The 25,199-nt window shown below is 57.6% G+C and overlaps 4 protein-coding genes across 4 annotated transcripts; 2 read left to right on the plus strand and 2 right to left on the minus strand.

The window, feature by feature from the left end:
* On the plus strand, window positions 1-2,325 carry LOC121099582 (gonadotropin-releasing hormone II receptor-like). Its single transcript, XM_040618733.1, has 3 exons — window positions 1-820; window positions 935-1,139; window positions 1,340-2,325. Exons 1-3 carry the CDS (start codon window positions 338-340, stop codon window positions 1,834-1,836), a joined length of 1,185 nt encoding a protein of 394 aa, XP_040474667.1. The 5' UTR covers window positions 1-337; the 3' UTR covers window positions 1,837-2,325.
* Window positions 2,326-2,439: 114 nt separating this feature from the next.
* Window positions 2,440-4,805, minus strand: RBM8A (RNA binding motif protein 8A). Its single transcript, XM_040618919.1, has 6 exons — window positions 4,702-4,805; window positions 4,244-4,303; window positions 3,795-3,872; window positions 3,361-3,497; window positions 2,979-3,115; window positions 2,440-2,881 (listed from the first exon to the last, which is right to left on the minus strand). The coding sequence occupies exons 1-6, from the start codon at window positions 4,766-4,768 to the stop codon at window positions 2,836-2,838; spliced, it is 525 nt and encodes a 174-aa protein (XP_040474853.1). The 5' UTR covers window positions 4,769-4,805; the 3' UTR covers window positions 2,440-2,835.
* A 443-nt stretch (window positions 4,806-5,248) lies between these two features.
* LIX1L (limb and CNS expressed 1 like) lies at window positions 5,249-18,068 on the minus strand. Its single transcript, XM_040618766.1, is given in 8 exon segments — window positions 5,249-8,209; window positions 8,378-8,455; window positions 10,200-10,295; window positions 11,021-11,161; window positions 12,255-12,418; window positions 17,692-17,798; window positions 17,800-17,919; window positions 17,921-18,068. Coding segments are annotated over 8 exon segments (1,053 nt in total). The 5' UTR covers window positions 18,025-18,068; the 3' UTR covers window positions 5,249-7,966.
* Window positions 18,069-18,711: 643 nt separating this feature from the next.
* On the plus strand, window positions 18,712-23,022 carry PEX11B (peroxisomal biogenesis factor 11 beta). The gene is made up of 4 exons (XM_040618873.1): window positions 18,712-18,843; window positions 18,950-19,065; window positions 19,157-19,358; window positions 19,963-23,022. The coding sequence occupies exons 1-4, from the start codon at window positions 18,788-18,790 to the stop codon at window positions 20,327-20,329; spliced, it is 741 nt and encodes a 246-aa protein (XP_040474807.1). The 5' UTR covers window positions 18,712-18,787; the 3' UTR covers window positions 20,330-23,022.
* Window positions 23,023-25,199: the final 2,177 nt, after the last annotated feature.

Consider the following 25,199-nt stretch of genomic DNA (forward strand, 5'->3'; position numbering starts at 1 on the left):
GGGGGTGACCAGCCTCGTCCTGCTGGGTGCTGAGGGGTCCGCGGGCTGAGCCGCACCCCGGGGGGTCCTCAGGAATGGGGGGACGAGGCCACTGTCCCCAGCCCGGGGCCGGGCTCCGTTACGCACCGCGCCCCGGCCGCAGGAGCGAGAGGGGACGCGGGCGCCATGGCTCTGGGTGCCCCCCTGGCTGAGCCCCGACCAAACCCCCGGCACAGCAGCAGGGCCGTGCCGGACGAGCGGGGCGAACCCCAAAGATGCTCAACGTCACTGTGTCCTGCCGGGGGGACGAGCCCGAGCGGGTTCCCGGGCTCCCAGCCCCGCCGCGGCCACCGTCGGCATGAACGCCACCGGGCCGGCGGGGAACCGGAGCTGTGCCGGCGAGGAGCCCATCCTGCTGCCCACCTTCTCCACCGCGGCCAAGGTGCGGGTGGCCATCACGTGCCTCCTCTTCCTCTCCTCGGCTTGTTGCAACGGTGCCGTGCTCTGGTCGGCCGCCCGGGCACCGCGGCGTCGCCCGCCCCGCGTCCGCGTCCTGATGGCCAACCTGGCGGCGGCCGACCTGCTGGTGACGGTGGTGGTGATGCCCTTGGACGCCACCTGGAACGTCACCGTGCAGTGGTACGGGGGAGACGCGGCGTGCCGGGCGCTCATGTTCCTCAAGCTGGCCGCCATGTACGCCTCGGCCTTCGTCACCGTCGTCATCGCGTTGGACCGGCACGCCGCCATCGTCAACCCCTTGGCGGTGGGCTGCGCCGAGAGGAGGAACAAGGCGATGCTGTGCGCGGCGTGGGTGCTCAGCGCCGTGCTGGCTCTGCCCCAGGTGGGCGAACCCCAGCCCCGGGGATGGGGGGACACCGTGGGTGGGGCGGGATGGTGACGATGATGATGGGGGGGAGGGGAGGAAGGGCGCTGACCGCCCCGCGGCCCCTCGCAGGCGTTCATCTTCCGCACGGTGAGCCGGTTGCGGCCGCGCCGCTTCGTGCAGTGCGCGACGGTGGGCAGCTTCGGGGCGCACTGGCAGGAGACGCTCTACAACATGTTCACCTTCGCCTGCCTCTTCCTCCTGCCGCTGCTCGTCATGGTGCTCTGCTACGGCCGCATCCTCGCCGCCATCTCGGGCCGGATGAAGGACGCCCGCGGTGAGAGCACGGGCCGGGGCCGCGCCGCGCCTCCACCGCTCGCTTCTCTTCCTCCTCCACCTCCCGCTGCTCCTGCTGGGGCCCAGCACCCCGCTCGGGTCCCCTCTCCCCCCCTCATTAACCCAGCGCTCTTAATTAACCGCCGGGCGATGCGTTCCTCCTCTCTCCTTCCTACCCGCCGCTGCGTTTCCACCCCGCAGTCTCCTCCCAGGAGATCCAGCTCCGCCGCTCCTACAACAACATCCCCCGGGCCAGGATGCGCACGCTGAAGATGTCCATCGTCATCGTCCTGACCTTCATCGTCTGCTGGACGCCCTACTACCTCCTGGGCCTCTGGTACTGGTTCTCCCCCGAGATGCTGACGCGGGAGAAGGTGCCGCCGTCCCTCAGCCACATCCTCTTCCTCTTCGGCCTCTTCAACACGTGCTTGGATCCGCTCATCTACGGGCTCTTCACGGTGCATTTCCGCAGGGAGATGTGGCACGCTTGCCGCTGCAGCCGCCGCCGGCACGAGCAAGATGCTGGCTCTGCCCTCACCGGCTCTTTCCGTGTCTCCACCACGGCCGTGCTGGCCAGGGGAGCTGGCAACGGCCAGGGGGGATCCGGAAAGCACGAGCTGGAGGTGATGGCGGGCGCAGCCCCACCGGGACGGAGCTGTGAGCTGTGCCGGAGGAGGACGGTGGAGAGCTTCATGTGACGGGGAGGCCAGGCTGGACCCGTGGCGGGGCGAGGGGCACCCCCAAAAGGGGGCTGGGGGGAGACAACAAGGGCTCTGTGCCACCACGAAGCTGCTCAGCAATAAACTCAGATTATTTTCTCAGCAGGAACCTGGTTTTAGGCCCGGGGATGGTTTATCCGGAGCCAGCGCTGCGGCATCACCGGCACATTTCCATGCTGGGTGGCGCCTAACGGCACCGGGCAGCACGTGAGGAGCCGTAAGCCAGAAGCAACGCACCCCGCGTCAGGCAGAGAGCAACATCTGGGGCAGAAACTCCTTCAAAAGATGCCAAAAAAGAAAATGTAACGTATTTAAAATGTGCCCCTTCACCTGTGCCGGGGGCACGGGGAGAATTCAACGCTCCCGGCGCTGAGCTACGCAGAAAACCCGCTGACCTGCCGGAGAGCAGCGCGCAGCTCCGTAAAACTGTCGCTTTCAGATGCTATTTTAAGAGAAAATGGCTTTTTCAACTAATAAGTTGTTCCACTGCCAGCCCTCGGATCAACCGCCGTGGCAGAGACATCGACTGACTGTAGGTAAATCTAAAATTAGCGAAGAGGCACGGAAGGAACCGGGGCTCGGTTACAGCTTCTCAGAATGTTTAATTAAGGACAAATAACGAGAGGACATTTTTACACAAAATCAGTTCTTTAAAGAAGAGCGGCCAAAATGCCAGGTCACTCGCAGACGTAACAAAATGCTTAAAAACATCGCGGTTTGAGACGTAACCGGGCTCAGGGGCTGCGTTCACCACAAACACAAGTGAAAACCACCCCCAGGAACCTCAGGTGTTGCTTCTTCACTCAAGTTCCCTTGTTTGAAAACAATAAAATCTGGTAAAGAAGCAAATCTGCCGAAGCGATGAACTGTTTTACTCCTCCAGCTGTTCCTCCAACGCCCCGTCCCCCACATACAAACCCCCCACTTTTCCCTCCCAGTTCCCCCAGTTTGGAACGCGCGAGTAAAAACAGGTATCCATCATCGGCGTCTCCTGTCCGGACTCCTGCTGCGGCGGCGCCCGCCCCTGGAAGAGAGTGCGGAGCGTGTCGGGGGCGGTTTATCGGTCTCACGAGCCCACGGGGTGATTTTAATCGCAGTCCCGCGCGCGACGCGGCCCTTACCTCCTCTTCCCCTTCGGGGGCCCTCTCACGAAGCACCAGTCCACGCTGATGGGCTGCCCCATCAGCTCCTGGCCGTTCAGCCCCTCCATGGCCGCCTGCGCCTCTTTATAGGTCTCGTACTCGACCAGAGTATATCCCTAAGGAGCGGGAGGGAGGGAGCGGGAGCTGCGGTGACCCTGGATGTAGGAATAATCCCCCCCCCCAGCCCCGTTCAATCCCAGCCTCCGCAGCGGAGCCAGGGAAGGGGAAACACGAGCGCGAGTTGCATCCAGCTGCCACCAGACGGACGAGTTCAAACATCCCGTAAGCCAAAACGGAGGCGGCGAGGCAGCCGAGAGGCTCGGGGGGCCAAGCGCAGCCCGCGCTGAGCGCCCCCTCCTACCTTCAGGTAGCCCGTCCGTCTGTCGAGGTTCAGGTGGATGTTTTTTATCTCGCCGTACTCTGCGAATTTGTCGTGGATATCTTCTTCCGTCGCCTCCTCGTGAACCCCCGTGACGAAGAGAATCCAGCCCTCCACCGCTGCGGTGCAGAGAGGGGTAAGGGTTACGCCGAGCGCAGGGTGTGCCCCCACGTCAGCTGAGGGGGCTCAGGGAAGGGGACACCCCCCCTACCCCCAAGAACCTGGGGTTAGGAGCGCTGGAGTCCAACGTCCTTGGCTGAGCCTGAGGTGAATCCCAGCGAGGTGGGGAAAGGCTCTGTCCCAGCACGGTCTGAACCCCGACACAGAGCCGAAGACCCTGTGCTCCCCCACCATCGCCCCTCACTCTGGCAAAGCGCCCGCGCTGGGGCTGGGAAGGTGCCTCCGGTGATACTCACACCTCTGTGGGCCTGGCTCGTCCCCGTCCTGCTCCACGCTGTCGTAGTCCTCACGCACGCGGGCCCGCGAGCCCTCCTCTGGGCACAGCAAAGAGGGGGAAAGAGAAACGGGCACCTGGCGCCATCACTCAGGAAGACAACAGGGCCCAGACGACCACAATCCACTTTAAAACTCCCCAAAAGCACAAAACCGGTGGGGGCTTCACACCCGACTGCTCTCTGAGCGACCCCAGGGCAGGCCTTTCACCCAACCCGGGAGACGGAGGCTCAGGGACAGTCTGGCCGACCCATCCCGGGAGATGGGGGTTTGGAGGGCTGGGGAACGGCCTGGCCAGCCCAAACTGGGACATGGAGGCTCAGGGATGGTCTGGGCAACCCAAACTGGGAGACGGAGGCTCCAGGACAGCCCGGCCAGCGCAGGAGTGCAGAGCACGTCGGCTGATCCTCACCTGAGCCGAAGCCTCGGCCCTTCCGCTTCTTGGCTTTCTCCTTCAGCTTGTGGATGCTCTCTGCGGGCGAGAGGGGAGCGGGTTGGAACGGGGAGGGGAGCCAGGCCGCGGCCCCCGGCCGGGTAGGACCCCCGGGGCACGGCACTGAGCTTGAGAGGCCCGGGGACACCCCCTGAGCGAGGGGGGCCGGGCCCCGTCAGGGCCCAGCGGGCCGGGCCCGAGGCGGGGTAAGCGGTACGGGAGCAGGGTCCGAGCCGGACCGGACCCGAGCCGGAGGGCGGCGGGGAGCGGCGCAGGGCCGGGGGGCAGCAGGGTAGTGGCCGCTGGGCCCAGCGCCGGCCAGAACCGGGCCCGAGCGGGAGCAGGCGGGACCCCGCGCCGGCCCCAGGCGAGGAGGCAGCGGGCCGGGCCGCTCGGTGGGGCCGCGCTACCGCGGGCAGCCCCGGCACCGCCCTCACCGTCGCCATCCTCATCCATGGCGAAATCCTCGCCCCCCGCCTCATGCAGATCCAGCACGTCCGCCATCTTGCCGCTCCCGCTGCCGCCGCCGCCGCGGTGCACGCCGGGAAGCGCGCCGGAAGCAATGTCGCGCCGCGCGCCATCTTGGGGAGGGCGCACGGCGGAAGTAGCCGCGCCGCCATCTTGGGGAGGGCGCACGGCGGAAGTAGCCGCGCCGCCATCTTGGGGAGGGCGCACGGCGGAAGTAGCAGCGCCGCCATCTTGGGGAGGGCGCACGGCGGAAGTAGCCGCGCCGCCATCTTGGGGAGGGCATACGGCGGAAGCAGCTGCGCCGCCATCTTGGGAAGGCCAATGCACCGCGTCCCGCGGCCAGCGCCATCTTGGGAAGGACGGGGAGGCCTTCCCCCAAACTGGGGCCGAACTGGGTCCATACTGGGCGCCCAGCCACCCCCCTGGCGTGGCGGGGGTGCCCCCGCTGCAGAGGGACCATTCGCAGGAGGGGCTGGGGACACAACCTGCCGCAGAAGAAGAGAGAAGCCACCGTGCTACCCCAAAATCTACAGTTTTATTGTATAAAATCAGACGTACAACCCGCAGCGCCGCACGGTGATTTATCCTTTCAGCTTTGCGTTTACAGAGCCCGAGCAAGAACAACCACCCATTTCAGATGCTGAGAAAACCTGGATTTGTGCATTTTATCACCTTCCAGGCAGATCCGGAGACTCAAAGCCGGCGCCCGGACTGCTAAAACCACAAATCACAGTGTCAAATTTTTGTTTTCCCTCCCGCCAGGATGCCTGGGAACACGGGAACCCTCCCTGATCCACCCGAGAGCGGCTGCCGGCGCCCGGAACACCTCGTGTCCCTCCCAGCCCTGCAGGACATTAGGGAGAATTTGGCAAAAAGCATTAAAATCCCGACGCGCAAAAAGCCGGGAACGCCGAGCAGCCCCCTGCGCCGGGCACAGCGGTCAGGGCAGAGGTTTCTCAGGAGTTCCCTGCCTTGCAGGATCAGGCCCTCGGATAAATCACCATTTCACGCGACGGAACGCTACACGCCGGTGTGGAAGTGCTGGTGGAGAGGCGTTAAGACTCCGCGCTATTTCTAAAGCAAGTGATTAAATTCAAATACAAGGTCTAGATATTGCCAGCCTGTAAAAAAAAAAAAAAATAATCCAACTCCACACCATTTACAATCACATTTATAAATGCATGAAACATTAATACTGTCGTGTAAAGAGGCTGCGTATAAAAAATATATAAAAAAAAAACCAAACTAGGTTTGTTAGGACGAGAATACAAAACTAGAATAACCTACAGATAATGCGTTTTTTAAAATCTCCATCTCAAAACAGAAACTATTGCTCGAACAGCGATGGGAGAAGGCCGCCTGCAATTTATTTATTCCTGCTGAGCTGCTGCTGGCTCTTCCCGGCCGCCTGTCGGAACCGCAGGGAGTGATACAGAATCTGCCCTGCACAAGTAGTTTTCTTGGCTGAACTTGAGCGGAAGGAACACTTTTAACGTCGGTAAAGGGCGTTTTTTTACAAATCTAAACATCATAGAGATTTAGTACTGATACGTATAGAAAGAATAGGGAATTATTTGTTTAAAAAAATAGTGCATATAGAGATTTTTGTTTCAGCAACGCTTTGTTTTGTTGCCGCTATGACCAGGGAACGAGCTCACTCCCAGCTCCACGAGCTCTCGCCCCAGCCCCCTCTCCTCGTGCGAGGCTGTGCCGCACAAGCGCTCCGGGCCAGGGGTCAAACCGCACAGCCCCATGCCTTCAACGCGACTCCCTTCCTCCCGTGCCGAGCTCTCACCTAGGAGCGGGGAGTTGCGCGCAATCCGCTGCCCTGAAGAACTCCTCAGCCCTCAGAAATCCTAAGAGTCGTCCCCAGTAACCGCCAGGTTTCGGAGGTTCGCCTTTGAAGCGAAGCAAGAGTCGAGGCCAAACCTTAGTCTGAGCTTTTGCTGCTCGGGGCTGGATCTGTGCTCTGCTTCAAAGGCTTCACCACAGTCCGCGTTAACAGAGGCTTCACCACAATCCTACCTAACAAAGGCTCGTATCCACAAGGTCCTTCAGGGAGAGAAGCTGAGCAGTTTCCCCTCTTATTGCTAGCGAGTTCTGAAACTCTGGCAAGGTTTTTTTTAAACCTTCCTCGAAAAGGCCAAGTCTGACATTTGGTTTGGAAGCTGCTCCAGAGAGAACAGCATGTCCATCTCTTGTTTCTTGTAAGATTTTTTTTAAAATTTGCATCTCCCCGGCTTGGCTGGGGAAGCCAAAAAAACCTCCCGAACTCCATTTCCAGCAAAACAAACCGGCTGCTTCACCCCCCCCCAGTCGCTGGGGCAGAGCTCGGGCATCGCCACCCTGCCAGACCACGTTAAACCTGGTTGAGAACCCAGAGAGGACCGAAAGGGAGCGGAGCAGGAGGCTCTGGCTGGTGCAGATTAAACACCCGAGTCCAATCCCTTCCGTACCGTGGGGCCTTGTCGTTTGTTGTTAGGTGCGTTATTTAGAGAAGGAACTACGTCCTACGCCACAAGCGAACAGCCAGAGCAGGAACAGATACAGGCACCTGACAGCTGGAGGGGGAACCGCGGATCCTGCCTCAGCTTGGAACCCGAACGCTGTAGACTTAAGTCTGGCCAAAACAAAATCCCAGTTTTAAAATCCCTTTTACGTGCTTGGGAGCGTTCCCCCAGGCAGCTTGCATTGTAGTGTTACAAGAGAATGCGTCGGTAGTTTTGTTTCGTTGGGTTTTTAGTTAGTGTGCTTCTCAAGGAGTTTTGATAGACCCCACCTCTACGATAGAAGCAGAAGGGAAGGAAAGAAAAAAAGAAAAAAAAGCAGATCTGCGTGACATGCAGCAGCTCCAAAGAACAGAAGCTTCCTGGAAGAAGTGCTACGTTTTGTGGAACGCTGCCGGCCACGAGTACCCACGTACAGCGGCGGTCTTCGGCGCTAACACCAAAAGGCCGTGGTTTTAATGCCATCTTTAAAAAAAAGAGACAGAAGGAATTCTCTAGTGGATAGGAGGCTGAGGAGGAGGTCTAAAAGCAAGTATTAAAAGGTTTAAAAATCTGTACAGGAGCTTTTTTTGTTTTGTTTTGTTAAAAAAAAAAATAATCTTTAAAATGTGCAAACGGGCCACGATTCTGGAAGAGGCATTACATGCTTTACGTGACACGGGACGGATCCCGTCGGCGTGGAGGTGTTAGTAGGCCTGGGGGAGTGGAACGACTTGCACGCCAGCGCCTAGCAGTTGGAGGAGTGCATGCTCCCCAGCTGGCCAGCCGCCAGCATCAAGATGTCTTTCTTCTCCTTATGGAAACGCAGCTCCTTCCCGGCCAGGCGGGCTTCGTCCAGCTCTCTCTCCGTTGAAGCCAGCTCTCTGGAAAGGGCCCCTGGACTGTTCTGCTCCCTGTTCACCCAGTCCATGGCCATCTGGTTCCTTATGTCATCGTCCAGCGCGCGGTGGGAGTAGTGAGCCAGGACCTCCTGGTGGTAACGGACATATGCAGGGGAGCTTAGGAAAGACAAGTCGCTACAGGGGACACACGTCGCTTGGGAGCATCTGGCTTCCGCGCCAGCTAAAGGAGCTTAAGGAGAAGGTTGTCGCGACCCGAACGCGCCCAGCGTGCGACTGCTCGAGACGCCCGGACTCACCTGCCGTGAGCACTGCCTCTCTCGCATGGCTTTGAGGCTGCCGTTCCAATGCAACAGCTGGAAGACGGTCATCAGCTCCTGCAACAGCAAAAGGCAGTCAGGCCGCCAGCCAGCGCGGGGACGAGGGCTCAGCGTTACAAGCAGTCAAGCCGGTGTCTCGCTACGGGAACGAGAAACCGGGAAGGATTTTGCAACACCATGCCCAGTCCTTTGCAACTGCAAGGATCACAGAGTATGTTCGCGACTCCGGAGTCCATAAAGAAAAACATTTCTAGCGTTAGAGTTAAGATTTACCAAAAAGACGCGGAAACCAGAGAAGCGGGGGAGGTGGAAGGCCTAGGAGCCAGGACGCAAGGGCAGAGCCTGGCTCACCCTGCTAGACAGAAATCCCCCGGCCAGATGAGCGGATTACGGGCGAGACAAAGATGCTGATGCTTCCCTCTGCCCCAGGGATTTCAGGATTCTGCCAGCCAGGCTCCGGCATCCCGCAGCCTCCAGGCTAAGCCACCAGCCAGAGTGGGGGACAGCCCAGTGTTTTCCAAGCGAACGTTTCTCTCTCAACACCATGTACATTCGGCTTCATAAACTTGCAGCGACTAGTTAGGCTTCCCAAAGACAAACAAAGCCTGAGGAATATTCCTAACAGAGTCACCCTGTGTAAACAAGACCTTTAATATAAACACTGCTGTCTTCCACCCACTGAGGATTTCCATGCAAGGGAAACGAGCCAGGCAAGAAGTCAGCTTTGGGAAAAGTTTGCCTACAGCAAAGAACCCCAAATACAGCAACGCTACAGGCTTAAGGCACCTACTTGGAGACACATCCAAACCCTGCTTCAACTGTCTGGAGCAGAGTTACGGCCCAATTTCTCCTCTCCTAAAAATCCAGTTCCAGTTGGTGCACTTACAATCAACTCCTCTGCACAAGAACCACTTTGAGTTGCTTCTGAAGCCCAAGTTTAAACTCAAAGGATTCGTGAAGCTCAACGCACCGTCCTAACGACGGCTCTGTACGTGCAGGGATACACGTCTTGAGTGACAACGAGGCTATCGAGTCGCACGAAGAATTCAGAGCGCTCTAGGCACGTCTTATTTTATTTACCTGGCTGCTCTGCTCTGCTCTTAGGAGCAGTTTCCTCAGAAAGGCTGGAATAAAACCCAGCAGAATCTCAGCTTCCAGTCATCTGCTCTGCACGGACTCCTTCTGCTCCATTAACCAGAACTGATAAGTGTTACAGCACTCTCCCTCAGCAGTCTGTAGTTTTCATTTCACAGATGTTTTGTCGTAACGAGAGACAGACTGAACATATTTCAGCAGGATAGGAGGACTGCTCTGATAATGCTGCGGTTTGAGGGCATGTAATGACAGCAATCAAGACTCCTAATTCCACAATCAAAACGTCTTCGGATGAAAGATCTTTGCCAGCTTTCCTGAGGGAAGCGAGCTCTCTCCCATTTTGCAGGGAGAAGATAAAACCCACAAACTGAACGGCTCATGGAACGCCCTGAGTTGTGGTATCCGGAGGTATCGTCTGGGTGTTGGGCACCAGCTAGCTCAAGAGCATGTCACTGAAAACACTGGCTCAGAGCAACGCTCGCCCCTTTCACGATGCCGAGCCTTGCAAATATCAAAGAGCGTTTACAGAGAGAATCCCAATTCCAAGTGTTTTGCTGCTACACCTGCACCTGGAAGCGCCGCAAATCCCGAGTTGTGGTCTAAGAGGAAAACCTCCCTTTTTATTTTGAATATAAAGCGCTATGGGTGAAGCTGAAAGATCAAACCAACCACCCCTTGAACCGTGTAACTGAATTACGAACAGTACCTGGAACTCCAGCATCGATTTCCCCTTGTTGGATTCCAGCATGAAGCGGAAAGCACCGATCCCGGTGTTGGGATTATCAGCTTCCTCTCGATTGCCCTGCAGGAGACATTTCATACCAGAGCTGTCATTCCTGACCAAGCGTGGCTCCCCTGCTACCTGCCGCTTCTGCTACACCATCTCCACTTCACCCACCCCAGGACAGGTTTTTGAGGGCAGCCTTACGCACCTCGGCCACGCGCCTACCCACCTCATTCGATCTCAGATACTCGCATCGTTTCCCGCAGCTCTCGGGGAGTAACGATGCTCGCTCTGCTTCTGGCAATGCCACTTGAAACAGGGTTTTTTCTGCAGCCCGTTACGGCTATTTCAAAATTCTTAACAATACTCTGGGTACCGGCAAGCGCCACGTGACTGCACAGCAAGAACTCCCCCCAGGACAAGGTATAATTAGAGCAGTAAAAGAAGAATGCAAAGCTCCCGCCGCGAGAAACTACATTTTCTGGGAAAAATTTGGTTTAGAGAAAGCTAGCCAATGTGGCAACCCGGTCAGAGAAGGGCCACACAGATCAACATCTCAGTCTTATTATCCTAATTACTCCTGCCCGATCCGAGGGCAGCACAATCAAACGTGAGCATGAGACTGTGTGGGAGGGGAAGCCGGAGCACAAGAATGAGAGCTACAGTTAAAAGTTTTAATACTCAGAAATCCCTGAAAAAAAAACTGTCAGAAAGAGTTCCAGATGTAAAAGAAAACTGCTCTTCCCATGATTTGAGGTTTTTTCCCCATCAATTGCAGCCACCTGGGTACCCAAAAGCCTTACGTTGAAAGACGCCAGGGCTTCTGAAACACTCTTCTCGATGAACTCATCTGTGATCCTTCGGGAGGGATGCTCATTAAAGACCGAGTTCATTAGCGCAATCTTCGCAGCACTCCTTCGGGCCTCAGCCTTGGTCGGACAGAACTAAGGAGAGACACAAACACCATCAAGGACAGAAAGACAGCGATGTGACCGAGATCGCCTCAGCCCTGCGCTCTGAACTTCCCACCGACACAGGGAATGGGAATCAGGTGGCAGTGTTGTGTAGTTTTGGAAAGTCCGTGCTCTCTCAGACATCCTGAAATCATTAGGAGCTAGTTTTAAACCACAGCTATCCCAACCACGCTAAACACAAAAATTAGGCAGGCAGCTGAACTCAGCACATAGTATCTGCATCAGGAAACGCCACCGATCAGATCGTCAACAAAATTAATTAGCTGAAAACCAAAACGTAACCAAATTACTCTTAAGCACAAGGACTGCTCTTCAGGATGGGTAGACCGTGTAGCTGCTAGAATTGTTTCTTTTGGACAGGTTCTTCAAACCAAGACCAGAGAGCAACTGCCTAAAGCCACTACAGCGAAGGAATTCGAACTGCAGTCAGGACCCCTTGTGATTTTTGGACCTTAATCTCTCGGGTGAGGTATTTGGGTTGGACATTTTCCTTTTCAACAGAAAGGGGGGGGGAGAAACTATTGATCCAATGTTATGATTGGACTTCTAGAGTCTTCTGGCACCTCGAGAAGAGGTACTGGGTCAAACCCAGAGCCCCAGCAAGGATATTTTACTCTACCAGTTTGTCCCAGATGCATCTTGCACATACACCTCACCGCTCAGTCCTGGGAAGGAGGACAAAGCACCAAAACCAGCCCATCTAACAGTTTTCTCTGATACCACATCCCACCTCAGCGCTGCTAAGGTCTGAGTCATACGTAGGGGATACAGTACGTACAGCAAAGTAAAATTTACAGCCAAACCTTCCCAGACTGAACTCGGGTGGGGTTTTATAGGCAACCAGGAGCACTTATCAGCCAGCTTGAAATGAAAGAGGGTTTACAGTCAGACCCATGTCGCTCTCGTCCTTTGAATCGGCAGGAAAACGTTGATGCTGTGGCCAGCGCAGGAAAGTATTTGAGCACTAATTCTGGTGGGGAAAGATTCTCAGGGCACCCAGGTGACAGGCTGCTTTGGAGAGCGAGCCGCGCAGCCGGGACAGCCTCCAGCCGAGCAGTCGTACCTGGAAACTGCCAAAGCAGCTCCCTCCCGGTAAGGTGACATAGCAGACGTAAGGGGGACTGTTGGAAGGGACCATCTCATACACCACGAGGGCTCCGTTTTTCAGATCAGCTCCACGGGACTGCTTCATTTGCCAGAACTCCTGAAGGGCCTCCACGACGTTCACTGAGGAGACAGAAGCAGAATCAAGTTCAGACACAGAAAACAAGAGCCTGGGCAGCCGGTTTCCTCAGGTATTCCCCGCATCCAGAAAGAGCACGGCATAAACGTTAGCATATGCCCACCTACGCGAGCAGCGCTGTTATCTCTCGTATTAAACCCCATCAGCTTTAAGGGACGCTGTAAGTGCACGATGTCAACACAAACAGGCCTCTCCCTGCAAGACGACCGTAAGGAGAACCACTGAGTTATAAACCAAAGCTCCCTACAGAAAAACTCTTCTCGTTCCAACAAACCTTGGGAAAAGCTTTCGGAATAGGACTTGAAAAAGGCTGCAGAGCCGGACAGCGAGGCATTCTTCCTCGGCCAGACGGCTGTCAACAGGCTCAGCAGGTTTGTCACCTGCCTCAGCCGATCCTCAATACTGACTTTCTTACACGTAAGATAAAAATAAAGCAGGTGACCTGTCAGACCCGCAGAAACCACCTACCTCGATGCTGAACATCATGTACCTCACTCAAAAAAACACGGCTGGGGATACAAGAAGTGACCTGAGGCAAAAAGCTACCCAGCTGAGGCTTTCTGGCAGAACTCCCTGTAATTTGGGTGGGAGTATTTAACCACCACATAGCATCTATCAGCACAGAGGAGAATGGGGACATCTAACTGGGGAATCTCGGTTGTGCCATTCGGCATGGGAGGACGTATACCCAAACGGTGAATCACAGAATAAAAGCAGCCCTAGCTTTGTTACAGTTTTTCCATCCCAGTTAGGAAACCAGAGCCTGAAACATTAGCCCTGGTTGACTTTGCTAATTACAGCCTTTTCAGAAGCTGTTTTTAAGCAGGCACCTCTTCTGGAGCCCCACATTTGCTATGCGGGGTTTGAGCACCTACCCTCGTGGCACGCAGCTTGTAGCCCGAATCCACGAGGTTAAAGTCTTCTTAATACGCACACAAGAACGAGAGGCGTTTGCTATAGCGAGCCGGCTGCCCCATCGCTCTCCTCATTCCTGAATCCCCAGTGCCACGAGGACTCCCTTCGAGGTGTTTTACCCACCCTTTATTTTGTCAAGGTTTGGGCGAGAAAAATCAACTTCATAGCACCTAGCGCTCTAAGTCCCATCGAATTTGCTCTGGGCTTCTTTCCGTGCTGCAGTCTGACAGGCAACATGAGAAAAATACCCCCAAATCCCCACGCAAGCTCTCCTGCGAGGAGCTGCACGCCGTGCAGCCAGCACCGGGGCAGAGCACCGAGCAAGACGAGGCTGCTGTTCCCAAAGTCTCCCGGGGCAGGTTATAAAAGGGAGGTTAATTTAAGGCCATGCGTGAACGTGAGGTGCCAAGCCCATCACAAGCCACCCCGGCTCAGCTTTTCGGTTGCCCACACAGCGCGGTAAGTTTGTAGGCCTTCAGCCAGGCAGCTTTCAGGAAGACAGCGAGCTCGAGCCTTTTATTTTGTTTTATTGCCTTCTGTAAGACGAAGCCGGGCGAGGAGTCACTAGCACAGTAGCTCCTCACTAAGCATTTCCCTCCTCTTTCAACCACAGGCTTTTCAGGGCATTTTGTTCATAAAACAGTCGCTTTGGATTATTTTCAAGTTTAGTTTGGGGTGGGTTGTTGGTTTTTCTTTTGATGAAAAATGCAAGACGGGCAATTTTCCACTGAAGACTAGCAAAAAGCTGCACAAACAATACACGGTTCCCTGCCAGTTCTCCAGTGCACCAATACCCAGACAGAATTCCCACCCATCCAGGCAGATTCCCTTCCCAGGGACGGTGTAAATCATGCACATAATCCCCAACGGATTTGGGGAAACAATGCCCGATTCAATAACAGCTTCAGGGACTGTTTGGCATGGGGCAACCGAGACTTCGCAGCGGCGACCACACAAGAAACTGCAGAGCAAGCCCAGCTTACATCAGACAGCACAAATTCTCCCAACACATGGAATTACTCCTAAAATTCAGAGAAATTGTAGTTTGGTTTAATTTAGCGAAGCCTGAATAGCTGGCGTTAAGAGCAGGTTAATGAGGAAACACCATGCGACACGGGCACAGGCAGGGAATTGTGTTTTCAGCCCAAGACAAGGGCTCCTCTATGCCAGACGCTGGCTGGGCACTTTGTTAGCGACTGGAGCAACAGGTCAGACAGCTGAGAAGCACCCAAAAGAGGTTTTCTTCCCAGACCGGCTTAAATTCTTCCAGCTGCTGCAGGCAGGGCGATTTTAGGAGACAAAAAGAGTAAAATACTTAATTGCAACTCTCCAAACGCTTCAGAACAACATGCTTTTACAGAGCCGGAGAGCAAACCACGGCACTACAACAGAGACCTGCCCCTCTCCTCAGCACAGCTCCAGCTCCAACGCTGCACGTGTCACCTTCAGCAGGCAAACACCAGCTGAGCACTTCAGCATGCCGAATCCAAAGCAAAATCTTAGTCTGAATTAGCTCTGGATCGATGGTTTTCAGCCTTGCTCATTCACCCCCCGCCTCCCATTAAACCGCAAGGTTGTGCTGTGAGGGAAAGAGGCAGGAGACATGAAGTTTGCTTTTGCTTTTCAGAAAGCATCCTAAATCCTGTTCCATCTCACATTTGCGAGAGGAGGGTCCTTCAAGACAGCAGGGACGCCTCCTGCACCCTGAAGGATTTTGATCCCCTACACAACGCAGTGCTGGGGCAGAGGGAAAAACGACTGGATGGTTCGAACGCAGGTAAAGATGCTGAAGAAGCGATGTTGTCTCTGCACCTTGCACGAGGTTGTGTATGTGTAAAGAAAGGTATTTTCCCAATGTGTAAAGAAAGATATTTTTGATACCTGCAAGCAGAACAAGTCTCTCTACTGGCTCAAAACACAGAACTGTTACTATTGGCATCAGCTGATCCCTTTTAGTCTGTTTGTTTTCATTTCTGAGGGCAGGAACTGGACGTGCTGATCTTCCAGATAAGCTCTGCCACCCTCTGGGGTGGGGAGACGGGCAGATTTACAGAGCACGGCTCAACCACACAGGGTGGCTCCTGTCAGCGGCTTGCTCTTTAGATTTGCCACTCCAGGAAAAGACGAAGAGAAGCTGGGAGACGCAAAGCAGAGCCTGCTCTGACCATCAGTCCTATCTGTTTATTGCTTTGGAGCGTAACCCTGTATCTCAGCGTTGTGTATACGATAGCACATCTGACTTGCATATTAAATACAGAAGAGTAAGTGATTCCACATGGCGCTGAGTCGCTCCGGAGCCAGACGAGCAGCGGTCCCCCCGCACGCCGGTGACTGCCAAGCGCTCACCATTTGGAAGCCTACAAACGCCTCTGTTGGACCTGCCGCCGTAGCCGGAAGAAGTCGGGAACTCAAAATAGTTGCAAAGTGTCTCCTTTCGGGTGGGGTGGAAGATTCTTTCCATCACAGGGCCAGTAAAATATGTGCTTTAACCTTTTTTCTTGCTGCTTTACTTTTTTTTTTTCTTCCTCCCCCCCTCTTACTGAAATAAGGAGGAGTGTACAAGAAACTCAGATTGGAGCCTCCTCCAGGGGCTCTCGCACGACCGGGCGCCTCTGATGCAATGCTTGGAGCCCCGCGGCGCCGGAGCGTGGTGGAGTACTCAACACCCCCGCAACAGCCTCTCCCAGCACCAGCAGCCTGCAGAGTTGATCTCTCTTCCCAGCTGCGGGGCTTTTCATCAATAAGGTGGAGCACAGAAGCGAGGGGGATCCCAGGAAACCTGCAGCCACCGGGAATGGCAAGGATCGCCCAGCTGAGCCCTCTTTGCTGCTGCCTTCGTTGAAAGAAATGAGCCTCTTTGTCTCAACATCAAGTTGAAGGAGTTACATAGAGAGGACTAAACCACTACCATACAACAATCCTCCTTCTTAAACATAAAACCATAAAAATCCTTCTTGAAAACATAAAAAGCATCTAAATAGCACTAAAAAAAAAAACCCAGCCTCTACTCTCTCTACCTTTATCACATGTTTACCTGTTACAGGTACAGCACAAGTAGGAAACGCCTCAGCTTTAAACCACAAGCTAGGGAATTCTCTGTGCAGCTCAGGTCCCCGCGTCTGCTTTCACGGTCACCTCTATATATACTTGCCTACCCCTGCCTTGTCTTCTTTCCCTAACTCGCAAAAGCAAAAACCCATGTCAAATTGGGTATTGGGAAGCAGTCACTACCGTAAAAACTGAAAGTTTGCATTTAAGAGGCCACAGAGCTTTCCAGGAGGAGACCCGTGAATGTTTCTCAAGCTTGACCCCTGAAACCACGAGGCTCCTTAGGGAAAAGGCAGACCCAGAGAACCATGGACTCAGTGGTTTTATTTTAGTAACTTTTTTACTTTACTCACTTTCTCAGTTTTGGCACGAGCAGCCCCAGACGGACCGAGCTGGAGCAGGGATTCTCCTTTCCTCCCCATGCTCACCTTTAACGTTGCCCAAACCATCCGGGCTCACTCTGCAGGGCTGGGAGATCCCAAGCACCAGGGCTGAGCCAGCAGCAGACAGCAGAAAAATCTCCACAAATAGCACAAAAGGCTGATTTACCAACATTTCACCTAACGACAAATCATCAAGGATGCCTCCTCAGTCACCCTTACAGCCCATCAGATGAGCAAACCACGCCGCTGGGATAGGGAATGTGCAGCCATGGGAGAGGCTCCTGGCTCTCTTCTTTTCTCTAAATCCGAGATTTGCAGAAAAAAAGATGCTCAAAGCTCGGTGGTGGGAAGCAAAGGGAAGCAGGACCCTCACCCAAGGAGGCTGCCATGCAAATTCCAGGTAAGGAAGAGGGGCTTGGGGAGGTCCGTACCTCAAAGCTTACGCTGGAGAAGGCAGAAGGGGAAAGGGTAGCATGGAGCAAAGGAAACCGGGTTACAGCAGGGACCCCAGAAAAGGGAGGATTAACGGGGAAGGAGGGCTGGGACAGGGGAGGCCCAGGCACAAGGCTGGCAGGGAAAAAGGGGCAGCTGATGGAGACCCCCCCCCCGAGAAGACCCCAGAGCAATGGGATGGGAGATGGGGCGCCTGGTCTCCACGGGGGGGGGGGGGAAGGAAAGGGGCAAAGAGCCCCGCGGGCAAACCGTGTGGGAAAGCGGGGTGACCCCGACCCCATCCCCGGGAGAGGGCGACGGGGGATGGGATGGAGGGAGAGACCCCGCCGAGCTGGGGGGGGGGGGGGGAGGGGGGCCGGGAGGGCAGCCTGGGGCGGGGGATAACGGGGCGAGAAGGGGATCGGATCGGGGTCTCCGCCGGGTCCCGAGTCCCCGGCCCGCCCCCCGCCCCGGCTCACCGCGGCCGTAGCCCTGCGTGTGCTTGGCGAAGCTCCTCACCACCGCCTCCACCGCCTCCCGCAGCACGGCGGGCGGTCCGGCGCCGGGCGGCGGCGGCGCGGCGGGTCCCTGCAGCCCCCAGGGGGGGCGGCGGCGGCGGCAGCCCCAGCCCCAGCCCCAGCCCGGCCGGGGGCGGAGCGGCGGGCAGCGGCGCCGCCAGCGCGGCGGGCGGCGGGGCGGGCGGCGGGGGGGGGCGCCGAGGCGGCGGCGGGGGCGCCGGTGACGCCGGGCCGTAGGGAGCGCAGCGTCCCCACGCCGGGCTGCAGCCGCTGCGCCCGCACCGACTCCATCATCGCCGCCAGCCCGCTCCGAAGGAGAGCCCCGCCGCGGAGCCGCTGTCACTCACCGCCCGAGGGCCCAATGGGCGTGGAGATCACCTCAGGGAGGGGGCGGGAACCAGGGGGAGCCGCCCAATGGCAGCACGGAGGAGGCCTCGGGGCGGGGAAGAGGGTGGAGGGAGGGAGGCGGGGAGAGCGGCAGCGCGCCAATCGCGGGGCAGAGTGCCGGGATGGTGGGCGGGACGAGAAGAGGAGCGGCCAATCAGAACTCGATCTTAGGGCGTGGGGGGGGCGCGCTCGCCCCCTTCAGTCCAATCCCAAGTGAGGGACACGTTGGGGGCGGGGCTTAAAGCATGACTGTCCAGTCGTGCTGCAGGATATGTTGTAATGACAGAGGAAATAACCAATCAGGTTGCAACTCGGCCGAGCCGGAGGTGGGAGCTGTCGTCACGTTCTTATTGGTCAGAAGAAGGGGCGGGAAATAGTAACATTAACCAATCAAGTGCTTTCATGCAGATATAGAGGCGGGGAGTGTTGCAATGGGCCATTCACGGTCTCTATTTTGATGGCCGGGGCGGAGCCTGGCACAGTCAGCCAATAGGGACGAGCTTTGCGGGTATGACCGTGGTGGGGAGCAGGTGCCGCTAGGTGGCGCCAGCGCCTGCCTGTCGCATCCGGTTTGACTCGCCGCCGCTTCCGTCGCGCTGCCGGAAGTGGCGCCGCGCCGCGCCGAGGCCCCGCAGCCGGGAACGGGCCCAGGCCCAGGCCCGGCCCCGCCATGGAGACCTGGGTGCGCTTCAGCGCCCAGAGCCAGGCCAAGGAGCGGCTCTTCAGGTGCGGGCTGTAGTGCCGACTCACCCCGGGGCCTCCCCGCCCCCCGCGGGGCGCGGCGGTCACGGCGGGCCCCTCCACCCCCCCTCACGCCGTGGGTCTCTTGCAGGGCCGCGCAGTACGCCTGTGCGCTGGCGGGGGACACGCTGCGGAGGAACGGGGCGAGCGCCGGGGTCCTGGCCAGCGTCCGGCAGCTGGAGGCTCACCTCAGCCTGGGCCGCAAGCGTGAGTAGGGGCCGGGGGGGAGCGGGGAGCGGGGCCCGCCGTGCCGTCCCCCTCCCCCCCCCCCCGGTGACCGTGTCCGTCTGTCCCGCAGTGCTGCGCCTGGGCAGCTCGGCCGAGGCGCTGGAGGCAGCGAAACGGGCCATCCACCTGTCAGACATGGTGCTGCGGTTCTGCGTCACCCTCAGCCACCTGAACAGGGCCATGTACTTCGCCTGCGACAATGTCCTCTGGGCCGGGAAGGCGGGGCTGGTCCCCAGCGTGGACCAGGAGAAATGGAGCCAGAGGTCCTTCAGGTGAGGGCTGGCAGCTGCCGGTGGGCTGCTCCACCGAGGAGAGCGGGGTCCCACGGGTCCACTGCCCTGCGGGGGCTGGAGGGGGAGCGCTGGCCTGGATGGGGGGCAACGGGGTGGGCTGGGCTGGATGGGGGGCAGTGGGCTGGATGGGGTGGCAAAGGGATGGGCTGGGCTGGGGGGGTGGGGCTGGGCTGGGCTGGATGGGGGGCAATGGGCTGGACTAGTTGGTGCTGGGCTGGATTGGGGGTGTTGGGCTGGGCTGGATGGGGGTATTGGGGTGGGCTGGGCTGGATTGGGGGTGCTGAGCCAGGCTGGGTTGGCCTGAGTTGGGGGGTGCTGGGCTGAGCTGGGGGCACTGAGTGGCCGAGTGCTGCATGCAGGGGCTTCTCTCCTCGTGCCCTGCCGATGACAGAGCGCGGCGTTGCGGGAGCTGCTGGGTGCTTGGCCCTGCTCATCCCCTCGGCCGTCGGTGGAAAGTGGACTTTTTCTTCCCGCAGGCGTTTTATTTTTGTGGCTGGAGGCCCCCAGCGTCACAGACCACAGCCCCCGGCACTGTCTGGCCACACGCTCTGCTCTCCCCCCATTCCTCACCCCTGTTTTCCAGGTATTATCTCTTCGCCCTCGTCGTGAACCTGAGCCGGGACATCTACGAGATCCAGATCCTGATGGAGCGCGAGGCGGGTGGGAAACGAGCGAAAGGCAGCGAGAACGGGCGCCAGCTCCGGGCTGACAACGGGCTGCAGCAGCTGGGGCTGAGGCTGCAGATCCAGCTCCGGCTTCTGATCCACGTCCTGCGGAACAACCCTCCTCTGCTGCTGGACGTGGTGAAAAACGCCTGCGACCTTTTTATCCCCCTGGACAAGCTGGGGCTGTACAAAACCAACCCGGGTTTTGTGGGGTTGTGTGGCCTCACCTCCTCCATCCTCTCCATCCTCACCATCCTTCATCCCTGGCTCAAACTGAAGCCTTAGCTGCCGTCAGAGCTTGCCTCTGTGCTCAAAGCCAGCGTAGGCAGATATTTGGGGACCCCGGGGGGGGTTTCCCCTGAGGCTGGGCTGTGACTAATGCTGACTGTCTCGGTCGCGTTGCGTGCAGCTGCGTGTTCACGGCACGCCTGGATGCTTTAACCAAACAGGCTGTGGAGGAGGGTGGAGGGACTTTGGCGTCGGAGCCGGCGGCGCTCGGTGGACCTTGCTTTGGTTCTCCCCGTTGACTGTGGGGCCTGGCCAGCTGTTTTAGGGGTTTAACGTCTCCCCTCTTTCTTTGGGGGGGTCTCCTAACGCGGAGCCACCCACAAGAGAAACACCTGGGGCGGGGGAAGGCGGCCTGGGTCGCTGGGAGCAGGGTTAAGCCGCAGGGTGGGGGTGAGTAGCGCTGGCTGGGTGTATCCAACACCTGTTTCGACACTTTATTTTCCTTTTAAGAACTCTGAGTGCAGGCAGAGGGGGAGTTGAAAGGACTTTGGTCGTGGATGAGGCGTCTCCAGCCGAGCGTTTCGAGGTGAACTCGGGTGAGTCCCGCTCTGCCGGCTGGCCGTGGGTTGGAGGGGACGGTGGCAGCGTGCTTCCCCGTAGGAGAGCGTTCCCTCGCCGGCACCTTCCCCGCGATCCCGGTGGGAAGCAGCGCCTGTAGCGAGTCATGCCGAGCCCTGGGGTCACTCCCGGCCCTTCCCCGTGGATTTCTCTGTGCCTGAGAACAGAAAGGGACTTGGGCAGCCCGAGCTCCTCCCGGCTGCTGCGAGTGCATCTGCCTCCCTCCCCCTGCCCGGAGGGAGGTTTGTTTCTCAGATGTCCTTTTGAGTGGCTTTTTGTGGGATAAATCGGGGAGGGGACAGCTCCATGCTGTGATTCCTTGCATCAGTTGTTCCCACCTGCTTTTCCCTCGGAGCTGGTGCTGTCACCTCACTGCACTTTCCCATTTTCCTTGGGTTCTGTGACACCAGATGACGGGCAGTGGGCTTAGCCCGGCTCTGGAGCGTGTTTTACTTAACCACAGGCTGAAGGATACATTCGGGGCCGGTGTTTATTAATATCCAGAGGTGGGATTGCCCTGAGAGGGCGATACGGAGGGAAGGAGTGACCCTGTGTGTTTTTAAAACCCACTGCTGGGGTTTTTCTTGAGCTCCAGCAGCTCTGTGCACAAAGCTTGGGCTTCACACGCTTCCAGGTACGTCTGCAGCGGCAGAGGCCTGTCCCTGCGCTGGGAAACCTCGCTCCGGAGCGCTGCCTCGGGTTTGTTAGTCCAGCCCCGGCTCCAGGACCCCCCTGGTGCTTTTTCATTCTGCATTTCCTGATTTTTTTTTTGTGGGTTCGGGGGTGACACGGGCGGAGAGAGGCTGAGTCACCGTGGAAGGGTGGATGCAGGGGTGCCCGGAGCCGCGGTGAGAGGCAAGAGGGAGTTTTGTTGGACTGAATAATGCAGGAGGTGGCGGCGGGACCGGGGTGTCACGGCTGCAAACTGGGAAGGCACAGGGCGAGGAATTCAGATCCCGGCATTCAGATGGTGAAAGGAGCCCCCCAGTTCCCCCCCCTCCCCCCCCCCCGGCTCACGGTGAAGGGCTCAAGCAGAATCTCAGCTTGGACTCGGAGACTTTGGACTCTTGGGGGAGAAGGTAAATCGGTTACAGGAGCGGAAGGCGGCCGGCCCTGGCGCATCGGTGGCCTCGGCGCGCGGTTAACACGACGCTTGTACCCCGGGAGAGCGATGCCCGAGGCTGGGAGGGTGCAGGGGAGGGCTGCGCGTGGCTCCCGCTCCTGCCCCGCCTGTAAATACCCTTGTAAATAGGTGCCTGTGCCAAGCACGGTCCCGCGGCGCTTCGCAGAGCTCGTCATTAAAGCCCGGCTGCTGAGCCGCCGCCGTTTTCCTCCGTCTTCCTGATCGCGGTGGGATGAGCACGCTGCCCAGTGCGGCCAGTCTGGCTCGGGATGGGCGGCTGGACTCGCTCCCAGCGTGTGTTTCCCAACGTCCCAGGCAGTGAGTAACGGGGACACCCCGGGGGCTCATGTCCTGGCCCCCCTCCCTGCTATTTAGGGTCTGTGGCATTGCTGGGGGCACCCCGCTGCGCCGGCCTCCTGCCCCCAGCCCCTTTTGGAACAAACCGGGGGTGTGGGGGCTTTTCTGCCCCCCCGGCAGGACCCTGGGTCTTGCTCTGGCGTTGCCCCGGGAGCAGCAGCCGGAGCTGGCCCTTCTCCCCCTGCGTTGCCCACCAGGACTCGGTGTCTCCACGGCTGGGGGGGGGGGGCGCAGAGCCCACCGTGCTGGGGGTGCGCGGTGGGGGGCAGCTCACCCCCTGTGCCCCTTTCGGCAGCGCCCAGCACCGGGGCGGTGGGCTCCGCTGGGATCTGGCCCGTGGTGGGGGACGGTGGTGGCGACAGCATCCCGGCCACCGGCTCCGGCAGCTGCTTCTGTGGGGCTGGGGGCTTCCCCCCGGCATTGGGGGGCTCCTCCAGCTTCTACCGAGCCGTAAATTCCCCTTAAAAAAGGGAAAATCCTGCTTAATTGGGTGCGATCTTCGTTAACCGGTACCTATGGCTGGGGCTGGCGGGTGGGCCTGGGGGTCCGGGGGGCCTCACGGTTCTGCCCCGCAGCAGGACACCGAGCTCTGGGGCTCGGCGGGTTTCTGCGTTGCAGGTTACTGCAAAGCGATTAAAAATCATTCGATTAACGTACGTTAGGTCTGGCTTCGGATGTGTACGTCGATATTTCATATTTAGATTACATCGCTGTTACCGTTTAATTACCGTCGTTTAATTTTCTTAGTTTATTCCCTTTTCCTTTTTATTTCATTTTCATCATTTAATTGCCATCACTTAATTTTGACTTTATTCCCTTTTCCTTTTTATTTCATTTTCATCATTTAATTGCCATCACTTAATTTTGAGTTTATTCCCTTTTCCTTTTTATTTCATTTTCATCATTTAATTGCCATCACTTAATTTTGAGTTTATTCCCTTTTCCTTTTTATTTCATTTTCATCATTTAATTGCCATCACTTAATTTTGAGTTTACTCCCTTTTCCTTTTTATTTCATTTTCATCATTTAATTGCCATCATTTAACTTTCTGAGTTTATTCCCTTTTCCTACTGATGTCATTTTCCAAGCCTGTTCCATTTTCCGATTTATTCGTCCTTCGTTTTCATCCTTCATTTAATCTCCGCATCAAAGAGGAAAGCGGAGGGGTTGGGGATGATTTTGAAAAGGGACTGGGGCGCACTGGTATTCCCCCCAATTTGGGTGGGAATCTTGAAATTTTTCTGGGATTCCCAGTCCGCGTCCGCCGGCGCCTTCGGGAATTGGTTTTGCTGGAGCTCGGATTTTCCCTGCGCTGGGGAGGGGGGGTTGTTCCATCCCATTTCACACCCATCCCACGTGTCCCATTTTCCTTTGGAAGAGTCTGCCCACCCCCCCCAAGGCTCCTCTGGGATTTTATTGGAGCGATTTTATTTTTTTACGGTAATTTTATACCAAACACAGAGCGCAGAGAGTGCGGCATCATCTCTAATAACAACAAAATCCCGTTTTTCCAAGGATTTCTTGGGCTGTGGGCTATAAAGAGAATAGGAATCGTACCTTGAGGGGGGCGGGGACTGGGTTTGAGCTACTAATTCCAACTAATTAGCATAATTAATTACTGAACTAATTACAACTACATCTGGCTGATGGCCGGAGCCAGACGCCCGCCTGCTGCCGCCACGTGCTTTCCCAGGTGAGAGGAACTCCCGAACCGACACCAGTCCCAGCAAACCTTCATCAGTGTTTAATTGCCGTTAATTAGCCGGGACTCATCCTGCCAGGCAGGAGGGGCTGGGGACACACACACACAGAGCTGGAAAATGCCGATTTCGAGCATTTTTCTGCCCATTTTTCTACATCTTCCACGCGCCCTTTGACGGGGAAACCTGCCTGTGGGGCGGGTGGGCGTCTTCGTTAGCTGCTAATTGGGGAGGGGGCTCGGGGCTGGGCCCCCGTGGGTGCTTGGCTTGGTGTCAGGGCTGGACACATCCATGGTGGGGGCTTGTGCTGGGAGAGACTGGGAGCGCTGGGAAGGGCTCGATTGGGGGGCACTGGGGTGGACTGGGAGGGCCTGGGTTGGGGGGTACTGGGGTGGACTGGGAGGGCTGGATTGGAGGCGCTGGGGTGGACTGGGAGGGCTGGGTTGGGGTGTTAGGATGGACTGGGAGGGCTGGATTGGGGGCACTGGGATGGGCTGGGAGGGCTGGTTTGGGGTGTTAGGATGGATTGGGAGGGCTGGACTGGGGGCACAGGGAGGGCTGGATTGGGGGCACTGGGAGGGCTGGGTTGGGGTGTTAGGATGGACTGGGGGCACAGGGAGGGCTGGATTGGGGGCTCTGGGATGGACTGGGAGGGCTGGGTTGGGGTGTTAGGATGGACTGGGGGCACTGGGATGGGCTGGGAGGGCTGGTTTGGGGTGTTAGGATGGATTGGGAGGGCTGGACTGGGGGCACAGGGAGGGCTGGATTGGGGGCACTGGGATGGACTGGGAGGTCTGGGTTGGGGTGTTAGGATGGACTGGGGGCACTGGGATGGGCTGGATTGGGGGCTCTGGGATGGACTGGGAGGGCTGGGTTGGGGTGTTAGGATGGACTGGGGGCACTGGGATGGATTGGGAGGGCTGGACTGGGGGCACAGGGAGGGCTGGATTGGGGCTACTGGGATGGACTGGGAGGGCTGGGTTGGGGTGTTAGGATGGACTGGGGGCACTGGGATGGGCTGGATCGGGGGTGCGAGGATGGACTGGTGATACTGAACTAGAGTGGGGGGCTGGTGACACTGGGCTGGATGGGGGCTACTGGGCTGAATTGGTGGTACTGAGCTGAATT

The sequence above is a fragment of the Falco naumanni genome, chromosome 20, assembly GCF_017639655.2.
Source record: "Falco naumanni isolate bFalNau1 chromosome 20, bFalNau1.pat, whole genome shotgun sequence".
Classification (NCBI taxonomy): Eukaryota; Metazoa; Chordata; class Aves; order Falconiformes; family Falconidae; genus Falco; species Falco naumanni.

Coding starts and splice junctions, on each gene's coding strand:
- LOC121099582 (XM_040618733.1), top strand. CDS start 338: ATGAACGCCACCGGGCCGGCGGGGAACCGGAGCTGTGCCGGCGAGGAG. Junction 821..934: donor CCGTGCTGGCTCTGCCCCAG/GTGGGCGAACCC, acceptor GGCCCCTCGCAG/GCGTTCATCTTCCGCACGGT. Junction 1,140..1,339: donor CCGGATGAAGGACGCCCGCG/GTGAGAGCACGG, acceptor TCCACCCCGCAG/TCTCCTCCCAGGAGATCCAG.
- RBM8A (XM_040618919.1), bottom strand. CDS start 4,768: ATGGCGGACGTGCTGGATCTGCATGAGGCGGGGGGCGAGGATTTCGCC. Junction 3,498..3,794: donor CGAGCCAGGCCCACAGAGGT/GTGAGTATCACC, acceptor TCTGCACCGCAG/CGGTGGAGGGCTGGATTCTC. Junction 2,882..2,978: donor CCCCCGAAGGGGAAGAGGAG/GTAAGGGCCGCG, acceptor ACTCTCTTCCAG/GGGCGGGCGCCGCCGCAGCA.
- PEX11B (XM_040618873.1), top strand. CDS start 18,788: ATGGAGACCTGGGTGCGCTTCAGCGCCCAGAGCCAGGCCAAGGAGCGG. Junction 18,844..18,949: donor GCCAAGGAGCGGCTCTTCAG/GTGCGGGCTGTA, acceptor GGTCTCTTGCAG/GGCCGCGCAGTACGCCTGTG. Junction 19,359..19,962: donor TGGAGCCAGAGGTCCTTCAG/GTGAGGGCTGGC, acceptor CCTGTTTTCCAG/GTATTATCTCTTCGCCCTCG.